An 11636-nucleotide genomic window follows, 5' to 3' on the forward strand; every position below is an offset into this window, starting at 1 on the left:
TGATTCCAAATTTAATCCAGGAAATATATGTTTGATATTGATTTGATCAATGTATTACTTCTATTTTTAGGTCTTTTCTTTTCTAAAACATGTGCTTAAAATTTTTGACAAAAACATTTGCAAATATGCTTTTTATTAAATAATGTAGTCATTATCTAATTTTCAGCTGCAATATAGTTAGTAGACTTGAAACACTTGATAACAAACTGAAGTCATATTTCTAGTATGTATATAATATACCACGATATATCCAACAATATTACCTATAATATTTGGATCTGGTGCAAAATTTTGACTAATACCAACATTGAAAGGAGAAAGAAGCCCTAATGATTGCAACATTTTTACAAGTAGTAAAAATAATGTCTTCCTCATAATACATAAACACTGGAACTAAACCTCTATTTCTTCTGAAGTGTCATGGCTAATTTTGCTACCTATGCATTATTAACTGGTCCTCAAATATTCAACCATTACCTTAAAAATTAAAGGAGCAGACTAAAATTCTATCTCTTATCTGTTTATCATCAAGCACCATATTGTCATGTTAACAGCTTCAGATAATTAAATAGCTATTAGTTAAATAAACTCACTCTTGTGATAAACATAATCATTGTCGTTCTCTGGTAATGAATAGATATAATTAAATTAAATTAAAAATAGAATGCCTGTATACAGGATGCAAATATGTGCAAATGTGCATATGATGGAATCATAAAAATAGAATGCAGAAAACATTTATAAACACTTGTTGAACTCAATGACTCAAAAGCTGTCATTGGTAATTTACATAAGTCTGTTGTACAGATTATAGAAGTTTTATTGAAATGAAGTTCATATATAATCTTTTCAATTCTTGGAGTTAAAAATGTATTTCTAGGACAAAAGATACAGTTATGCGTCTAGGCATAATATATAAATATAAAGTGATATAATGTCAAATGTAATGTACCAATTATAGAATCAGAAACAAACTTCTGATTTTTATTCACAAAATTTCTAGTTTACCATTTGTTTGTATCTTTATCCATGTGTATGTAATTACATTTGGGGATTTTTTTTTTTCGAATCTCCTCTATTCTCCCCATGTAAACTGATGTAGATAATTAGGGATCACCAATTAGAGGTTCTTATTGGACATTCATATAAAACTACCCTGGTTTTTATTATACTTTGGGAAACATTTAATTGACTCATTATGCTGAGGTTAGTCTTTATTCAGTGGTATTATTCAATCTTGAACCTCGCAGACCAAAGCAGTTTCCAAGTTATCTTGTCTAAATGACACCACCTAATTTCTATTAAAACAATTTCAGAAGACGCATACTCATTCAAAAAAAGTCTGGCACATTGAGTATTAAATGATGTTTAATGATATTTATAAGCAATTGAATCTTTATATTCCGGACTATTTACAATATCTTTATAACTTAATGAATTTAGACTCATAAATCTTCAGTTTGATGAGGCAGGAAAAATTCCCAAGTAAATATTCCTTTTCAGTGAATAATTCTATTTATATTTTAATTGCTAATCTTCCTTTGTTAGGCTCACATGATGGACAAATGCTTAAATGAAGTTATTTCCAATGTGCAAAATAAGAAAGAGGATGGAAATGATCTGTAATATAAAATGAGGTATATAATTAATATGTGAAATGTTAACTCAAAAATATGCAAAGTATGCATAAATAAACTGCATTAAATAATAGGTGAAGACTCACATACCAAGGAGCGTAAACTAGTGAATAAAGATATAAATTACCTTTATCAATGGTCTTCTCTATATTCCCTTAAAAAATGTACAACAGTTTATTTAACTGTAAGTATCTCAATGAAAACTCAATAATGTTACTAGGAATATGCAAATAAATAACTCCTGCATGGGGATTAAATACAAAAATAAGTGGCTAATTCAGGGGAAAGTATATAATTATTGGTCTAATGAAAAATGGGAGCTAAAATAGGAAAGCTCCTAGTAAATAAAATATGTTAAAAAAAAAAAGATTGTCTCACAGTCCCTGTAAGAAAGGAATTAGTTACAATTCTAAGAATGTCAATAAATACAAAACAAATTTAACTCTTTCTTAGGATATAAAATAAGTTCTTGGAACAAATCAAAAGAAATTTAAAATCTCAAAGTATTAAAAAACTTCATGTTAACTTCATATTTTACCAAATACCCTAGTTAGGTGCATTTTAATATTTTGAATGAATTCAAATTCTACTTCCTCTCACAAAAAAATGTAGGTATGAGCTAGAGAGAAATACAACTAATTTAAAACGTGTTTTAATTTGAAGAAAAAAAGAAAGTTTCCCTTGACATATCAAAAAGTGTGTGTGTCAAGGAAAGTGTGAGGACAGCATTAAAGAAATTTGGGGTACTTTAAAAACACTCATTTATTTATCCATTCATTCATTTCTCATCAATAATTATTTAGCACTTATAATATATATAACTGGGTAATCAGTCTCAATACCCCAAGAGTATTGATTACTACTAGTTCTAATGTACCCAAAGGTACACATTTTTAGTGAAGTGATGTCACAAAAGCACTGATGTCTGAATAAGTAAAAAACATGTTGCCTACAGACATTGCCAGAGGGCAAAGTTCTCTGTTTCACATTTGTACCTTACAAAAGACTTTTATAGCTTTCACTTTAAATCATACTGGTTGAGATAAATCATCCATTAACCAACACCTAATGAGTAAGAAATGAGCTAACATTATATCTCATTTATCTAAAGTTATAGGGAGGTTCCAGTCAGCTGCTGAATCAGTTAACTGGAGTAATTATATGAAATGTGAATAGATGAACTATTTCAAAAAAGTAAACTATCATAAAATTCAGTGATCATTAAATTAAACAGTAGATACATAGAGAATATAAATTGGGTTGGGTACTTTTTTATCTTGAATTATCATTTATTCTTGCTCACAGAGGTGAGGAGATCAAATGATTTTGATTATGAGAGATTGTTAATTCATGAGAAAAGGAATTCAATGGAAAAATAGAAAGACTGGTGTTATTCAAAGACCAAAGATTTGTCACAATGAGATACACTAAAAAAGTGAGAAAATCAGTTGTTTATGAATCTAGATATATACTTATAAAGAAGAGAGTACAAAAATATCAGAAATAGGTAATTATAAAAAAAAGTAGCACAACTTGAAAAAAAAGTGAACAGAAATAAACATATCTGCTGGAAAAGGACAAAAATCCAAAAAAGGTGTCCATCCATTTAGTGATGTATGGGTCTATGAGACAGAAATGTTGAAAAGGTCATATATAAAAATATGCATTTGTGGACTTTAATATTTGATAAGTGGATTATCTTTATGACATTAGAGGAATATACAAATCTCATATTTAGGGTATGCTGTATACAAAAGAGTATGTAAATATGAGGATAATGTGTATCAATAAGACATTTTATTTTGAATTCTATATATGTTCTTGCCACACTATTGAGTTCAAGAAATCATGAAAACGTACAGAAGGAAGCCTGAAGTCATGAAGCGATTGGAAGAGATGTGACTAAACAAAACATGCTCTACAATTCCAATCAAATAAAAACTTCAAGTGCTCCGTGGAATTAATATAGATGCTCCAAATAAATTTCCCAATCAGAGGTTTACTAAAAACAAAGTCTAGGTAAAATGTCAGCAATATTTTAAAGGCAATGTTTTGAAGTTCCGACATCTTTTCTTACGTTATGACATGGATGAGTAGCATTGAAATTTCAAAAAGGCTCAAAAGTAGGCAAAACTAAAGTGAGGTCAGGAAGCAGCTAGCATGATATTTCAGCACATATGGACTAGTCTAAATGTGGTATGCTTTGAAGGCAGGAAATGTCATGGATTTAGAATTTTGAAAATTAGTATGTCAATGTATTTTTCTCACTTTATTCTTTATAATCTATTGTTGTATGACTTTAATAAATGAAAGATTTTCACAAATATATTTTAGATAAAATTTCTTTGATTATTTATCTTATGATTGTCTTCAATTTTTCAATTCTTAGGGACTATGTTTATTGACAAAAAAAATCAACAATTTTTCTAATACTTATACCATTACTTCTGTATTGTTTAGGATGATTATTTACTGAAAGACATGTTTATTTACTGACAAAAATCTTACAAGATCTGATCAAAATGTGAAGACAAAATTATAAGCAAGAATGATTGAAAAATAATATTAAAGATGTTTTAACTATTGGGTTTTTCTAAGTTATATTAATAACTTTTACCAATTATATTCTTAAATTATTTTTGTTCTTATTTGCTGTGACAATCCAGATTGTTTTATGTATAACTTATTATGTCATTTGAAAGACTACGTTATTTTTTAAAGATGCCTATAATTCTAATTCTTCAATTCATCATCATAAAAATAGGTTATTTTTAAACCTCAGAGACTAACCATGGGTGCTGGTTAGGGATCAATGGGGAAAAAGAAGGACTTCTATAATACTTTCAACAATATAAATTTTTTTTAAAATGCTGAAGATGTAAAAAAAAAGCATACAGTCAAGTAGAAGGAACATCATGAGGTATCATAGGAGACAGCTAAAAAAAAGATATCTTCTGAAAACAAGTTAAAGTAAGATTTAAGTATTTTTATTACTCTAATAAAATGAAGTATCATAGGGACAGCTAAAAAAAAGATAACTTCTGAAAACAAGCTAAAGTAAGATTTAAGTATTTTTATTACTCTAATAAAAATTTAAGGTGAGGTTACGCTAAAATTCATTAACATTTTAAGATAAATCTAAACACTGTGTAGACTTTATTTCATGATAAATATATTCTACATGTTTAAATTTCTTTTCTTAATTTTTAAGTGTGTCACTTTGGTCCTTATCAGAGTATTAGCAAATGACGACATTGTAACAAAAATAAGAGCATGTTCATAAAGTGCTCATGACTAAGGAGCAAGTATTTAGAGATGTGTTTTCAAAATTACTCCTGGTTAAAAAAAATAGATTCTTTTTCATTAAATGCTTCGTGTATGCGCTCATGAATCTTTTCTTTAAACAAAAGGAAACATGAGACTGTATTTAGGTATGCTGTTATAAACACAAAATACAATTTTTTAACGCGTACTTTTGTGTAAAAATTGGTTCTTGCCATTTTCAATTTTAACCTCAGCAATCAGAGGTATAGAAATGGAAAGTTCTTGGGTATAAACAATGATCTCATTTGTATTATTAAGCATGTCACTATTTTCCTGTCATCATTTCATAAATGACAGCGGTAGCCTCATTGAGCTTTTTTTAGAGCTTTAACTGAGTATACAGCTACTGCTCTGAACATCAAAATGTACATTATGTTCATTATAAAACTAAATGCAAGTTTAGCAAAAGAAAAACTGCTACCTCAATAATTATTTAAACATTCTCATTAAAAGCAAATAATTAGAGTCAATTTTTAGATTCTTTAATTACATAAGGGATGCGCTTTTTCAATTTAGAAGATCAGGATATTTCCATTGCCAATGATAAATGATACATCTTTTAACAACTATTATCATGTGAATTTGGAGGGCAAAATGACCAGGAATGGTTTTGGGTTATAGTTTGCATTATTAGGTTAAAATTGACTATGCCTGTTAAATCAGAGCCACGATGTAATTTTAAAGATAATTGTGTGAGTCTAAGATGACATGAAACACTAGAAGTTTTAAAAATATTCAGACATGATTAAAATTATATGAAGAACTAAGGACAATATAAGTAAGAGCAAAATAGCTATTGTTCTACTTATTTTTCATCGAGGTCACAATTCATCCTATCCCCTAAATTTTGAATAATGTGAGCTGGCTAAACAGAAAAAATAAATTGTTATTGAAAACTAATTTATTCTAATACATATTTGGATAATACGCAAACAAATGCAATTTTCTTGATAATATAATAGACACATTCATTGATTTCTAGCAACACACATAACAGTTAACATATTTCATAATCCCTAAAATTAGATTCATAAACGAAAATACTAGATTCTTAGGAATTAGAGAAATTTTCATTAAAATATAAGCAGCATTAACATTTGCATTAATAAAATTGTTACTGTGAAACTTGAAATTAAAAAGAAAAACTAGTCAGTGGAGAAAGACATTTGTAAATGCTTAAATTTTCACTTCTGAATGTAAAACTTTAAAATCTGTATTCACTAAGAACAATAGAAGGCGAATCAATTTTTTCACTATATTTAATGCAGACTTACCAATTGATATATAGCAACAGTAAATATATGCATTTATTTAGAAATACAAATTTGAATTACTATGAATCATACGCTCTTTGACCTTTTGTGTTGAAATCATTGATAATGTATCTCTATAATGTGTAGTATTAATTTAAATTGAGGATATATTGTTTAAAATTTGGAAAAGCTTGTTTTTTGGTAACAAAATTTAAAATCCAGAATTCAGTTAGAGGGGCAAAGACTGCATAATAGTCCTCCCTTGTTAAAATTTAATTTTAGGCTACTTTAAAACACTAGTGCGTGTAGATATGTGAGTTAAACTTTAGTACTTTAGCATTTAAATTGCATCTTCATTATTAGATTAGATGTTTCAATATTTAAGTATTTGTATTTTCCTTGTATTTTATAACTTTAAAAAATAAATCAAAACAGTTATCAATTATTTATAGGGAGGCACAATTCTTTGGTTCTGAAATCCTAAATCGCTATATCATACTAGGGTAATTGCATTTCTAAATAATTTGAAAAGCTGAACATGATCCTTCATTAAACAACATTTGATCTTTGTTGCCATCACAATGTATGTATTCAATGGCAGATCTTTAGTTATATGACACTTGTGTATTCTTATTATAAACGGCCAGAATAGTAGCCAGGTCCTCGGTGCATCCAATCCATGCCTTTCACATTTATATTCATAACGACTAACATACGTGTTCTTCTACCTTTAAGTACTTTTTCTTTTTTCCTCCCATTTCATAAGTAATAAAAGTAATGCTACATCTGCAATCTATCTCATCTTCCATTTTTAGCTTATGGTTCCAGGATTTATTTATTTATTTTTGTACTAGACAATGAAAGTAAGAAAACATCATGTATGATGGACTTGCTATACACGATAAACGTCATCTTTTGATTGACTTGTTATGAATTGCATCCTCATGAAATATTAGTTCACATGGTTTGACCAAAATATTGAGTTATCAGTAGCAATTATCCACTAACTAAAAGATTCATATGTAGTAGACAATAAATAGTATAATTTCATTTCTTAGATCCTCCAAGGAAATAAACTACAGAGAATCTCAAAGCAGTTTTATGTTTCACAGTGGTTGTGTAAAATAACCCACTTAGGGAATATGGTCCCAAAATTGAAAGAGATGAGTGAAATTATCTAAGTTTCAATGTTAGAAGAATCTATTATTTCAAATAAATGAAGAATATTGCTATATTGATATGTTCTCATCACATAGTGCCTCTGGTTTGAATCAGACTTGAATCCACACCAACATATTACTTACTCACCCATGCTGAATGGTCAAAGTAAAGGCTGCACTGGTTTCTGAATTTAGGGTGATGTGTTCGATGCCACTGTGGTAAAGGGCGATTAAGCAATACTGCTGGCATCCATAGAAATGAGATCCCTCAGAGCCTCAAGTGTTAATTAAGAGATGTCTTTCTACCTGGATTAAGCCCTTCAAACAGCATGGAAACCAAGCAAGCAAGAGAGGAATATTCTCAGGAACTACGAAGAGCAGTTGAAAAATGTCTCCAACAACATCCAAAGTATTGCCTTTGATTGTTGACAACAACCATGTCCTAGCACCGAAACCTGTCTGCCTGTTCAGGAATTCGTTTTTCCACAGTAAAGTGCTGCCTGCGTCCAGCAGTCACTCTTATCCTTGTTTCTGAAGACCATCTGAACGCCTCTATGTTTACTAAGAAGCATGACGTGTTGAACTTTCTTCCCGCAAAGGGAACAACTTGATACAGCCTTTTACGGAATACTTACTCAAATAGGGTGGTTTGTAAGGCGCTCGTGTACTAGACAGCAGTCCGTCCAGCTCCTTCCTCTCCAGCGTGCTGTGAAGGGCCTTCTCTTTGCCGAAGGTGGAGAAGGACCGCTCTGCCGCCGGCTGCGCCTCCGGAGTTTCAAACACCTCGGTGTCTGGAACAGAGTCCATGCCAGGGACGTGCAGATTGCTGCGGTAATCGGCAGCCTGGCGCCCGTCCGAAGGGACGAAAGAAGGCATCCAGCACCGATCCGAGTGGCCCAGGGCTTTACATTCCTCGGTGCAGTTGGAGAAGAGATCCATACCTGGGGGCAGGAAAAAGAGAGACTGCAGATGTAGGCGTCACCCACGTGGCCCGCGGCACAGCCCTGAAAGATGACAGGCAGCACACAGAGTGATGTCCGGTCTTCACCATGTCCCTGTCTTCACCTAAGAACGGCCCACGATCTCTTTGTATTACTTTGTTAAGGATAAGGCTTTGGGCAAAGAGGTGTCTGGGATAGATGTTTCAAACTGCTCAGGGTATTGGGGGAAATATAGTGGCTCTAAATTTTTAAATATAATTTGGAAATGGTGAGTAGAAAGAAAAGGAATACTTTAAAAAAATCTCTGGTGAAGTTCATAACAGAAAAAAAAATTGTGTTAAGTTTTCATAATCCACAATCTCTCCTGATGATAAATCATCTGCCTTTTTTTTCTTAGAAGTAAAATTGGAAAAAATATATGCAAAGCACGAAAGTTGATATTTAGCTTTTGAAATCTGAACATGAAACAAAAAGTGAAATTCAACAGAAAACTGGCATGCATATTGATAAAGCAGTAAATAACAAGAATGAAATAAGATTTCACGAGTGGCCAAGAACATGCTTCCCTAGGTTCCCAGGAAATTACTTCCTAAAAGGTAATTCTCCATGACACTCTAGTAGCCCATGTTACTACAAACCACTTATCATTTACCAACTTAGACAAATTCAGAACAAATGACTGTAATTAGTGAAACCAAGGTAACCAAGTGCAATGGGAGTCAACTGCAGATACTATTGACAAGTACCTTATTACTTGTTCTATATTGGAAAAAACTGGTCCTTGTCAATGCACAGTTTGCTTACTAATCCTAGAATACAGCAGGTCCTCGAATAATGTCTCATCATTTCATTATAATGTCAATGAGATGTCATAGGAACTTAACCGCTTTCTTTTTTCTTATCAACTGGCCTATGCTATAACTGCTTTATTATAAGTCATTTGACAGAAACTATCAATGATGTTAAGTGAGGATTTGCTGTATCAAGATTTCAAATGTCAATTTCAAGTTTCACTGTCTCCCATAGGTTGACAAGACTATCACATATTATCTGATTATGGCTCGAGAAAACTCATTCAGTTTCTTAAATAAAGCATAATGATTTTGAGCACTATAGAATACTATTTGATATTCATTTGTATATTTAGCACTAATGCAGAAAAACAAGTCATAAACCAAGATAGCATTTTAATGTTTTTCTAAACATAGTAACACATTTATTGAATATGTCTTTAAACACGGTCAATTTGAAATAACCAAAGTAGGATTGGTCTGTATGTAAGAAACTCAAATGCATGTCGGGTCTGCATGGGATTTTTCTTGTTTGTTTAACTAACAGAGTAATATTTATTTAATGAACACACTTGATTATTTCTTTCATAAACATCATAAGTGATTTGAGTTCTTGAGCAAGTTTAAGTTTTAAATTCCTGATGGGATTCTGTCACATACTGATTTATTTGTTTGCATGTATATGTTAACATCTGTATATGTAAAATAAAGAGAATTAATTTTGCAAAATTACTAACCCTATAGGTTATCCATGAATTAAAATTAATTGATTACATAAACTATGTTGAAGGAAATAACACCAAGCTTCTTATCACATATGAATCTCACTTTACAATGACCTTTTAAATTTAAATTAAACATAATGCAAAGTCTAACTTCGATGATAACATTCCATTGACAGTTATTGTGCATAAGCCTGCAAATAAATTACTGATCAGTGAACTGTTGAGGAACAAAACGTGAGCTGAAGCCAGGATAAGGTCCACATGTAAGACATGTCAGTGTTTCCCTAGACATCAGAGGTCAGTTTTTTAATCCTATTTCTGCAAGCAGCTACGTAGAGAGAAAAAGAGAAGAGGAAAAAGAATGTCTCTGATGCATTGATATACCAGGTAGGTGGAAGCCAGAGAGATTTGTATTTTGCCATACTATACTTATATAAATGCTCCCTATTAATAATGTGCATGGTGAGGGGGGCTTTATTTGTAATAGATGGAACTAACATTAAGACTAAAATTATTATCAGCAATTATTTATTTTTAAAAATAAATTCAGGTTATATGGAATTCGAAGTTGATGGAATTATTCAAATATTAAGATAGAATTGTATTATTGGATCCTGATCAAGATGGATACCTAATGCAAAATTTAGAATTAATACAATTTTTCATCACATAACTGAAAATACCATTTTAAATATATGACAAGACTATTAACAATCTTTCACATATTTTGAGGGCCTGGGCCCAAGTTGTCCTATAATTATGCATATACTAGTAATAATCTTACACAGAGAAATTTGAATAAACTGGTTTCTCAACATCATTATGCAGATGATTATATTAGGAGGTACTTTTAGTAGAGCTTGTTTTTATGGGTAGTTTATACTCAACTGTGCCCATTTTGTTCTCTTGAAGTGTATGCTGTTCTGCCTCTTGTAAATATTAAAGGCTAGTTAAAAGTCCCTAAGATGATCTAATAAAGTCTTCATGAGTTGAGAACCTGTACAGATAATACAACATATGAATAAAAAGAACAGTGGTGGAATAAGATAAAGTTTTTTGTTGGAAGAATCTTATTTGACTGAAGGAAAAAAAAAACCCACACTTGTGGATAATGTTCTTGAGAAATTTGTGAACTAATCCTTTCAAATAGAATTACCATAGTAATAACACACAGCTTTCTATAACTAGATGGAAAGATAAGGTGTCACAAATTATACACGAATATGTTTTACCAGTTTTACTGGTACAGTAAGTGTACACATTTCTTATAAGGAAAATGCCATAATTTTAATAACACAAATAGTACATCAATAAATTTAAAATAATGAATAAAAATATTTATTGAAAATGAATTTTTTCTTTCTTTCTTATATATAATTTGAAAGCAACATTTTTTCATAACCAGTCCTCATCTTAGGGAGCCATTGAAAGCCTAACATTATTTTACCTTTTTTCATTTATCACTAGCTCTATTAAATATTATTTTAATGACCAAGCAGGCAGAGGTATATTTAAGTTTATTGGGATAAATGACTACATGATGCACAGGAATGCCCGGTATTTTACCATGTGACATAGTAAAATGACATATTGACATTCACATTGCTTGGGGAATTTTTTAATGGCTCAAATTGAAGTCCCAAGGGAAAGTAAATTTAACTTGATTTTTTTTTTGTTTTTGTCCTCATTCAAATGCTCTTACTGTAGTACCTATAGGATTTGTATAGCAGAAAAGTGCAGAAGAAGCCTCAGTTTTGAAGGTATGGTAGTTTCTAAGAAATCTCTTTCCATATATATATATATAT

The 11636-nt window shown here is 30.8% G+C and overlaps 1 protein-coding gene across 1 annotated transcript in view; it reads right to left on the reverse strand.

Moving 5' to 3' along the window:
• Positions 1 to 1350: 1350 nt before the first annotated feature.
• PCDH10 (protocadherin 10) overlaps positions 1351 to 11636 on the reverse strand; it is a 20543-nt gene continuing 10257 nt past the window's right edge. Inside the window, exons 5-6 of the mRNA XM_005877775.2 lie at positions 8010 to 8315; positions 1351 to 1620 (exon numbers count right to left, since the gene is read on the reverse strand). Of these exons, the coding sequence (XP_005877837.1) occupies positions 1580 to 1620; positions 8010 to 8315 (347 nt within the window). The 3' untranslated portion in view covers positions 1351 to 1579. The remainder of the gene's footprint in view (positions 1621 to 8009; positions 8316 to 11636) is intronic.

Source organism: Myotis brandtii, unplaced genomic scaffold (genome assembly GCF_000412655.1).
Source record: "Myotis brandtii unplaced genomic scaffold, ASM41265v1 scaffold53, whole genome shotgun sequence".
NCBI classification, from domain to species: Eukaryota; Metazoa; Chordata; class Mammalia; order Chiroptera; family Vespertilionidae; genus Myotis; species Myotis brandtii.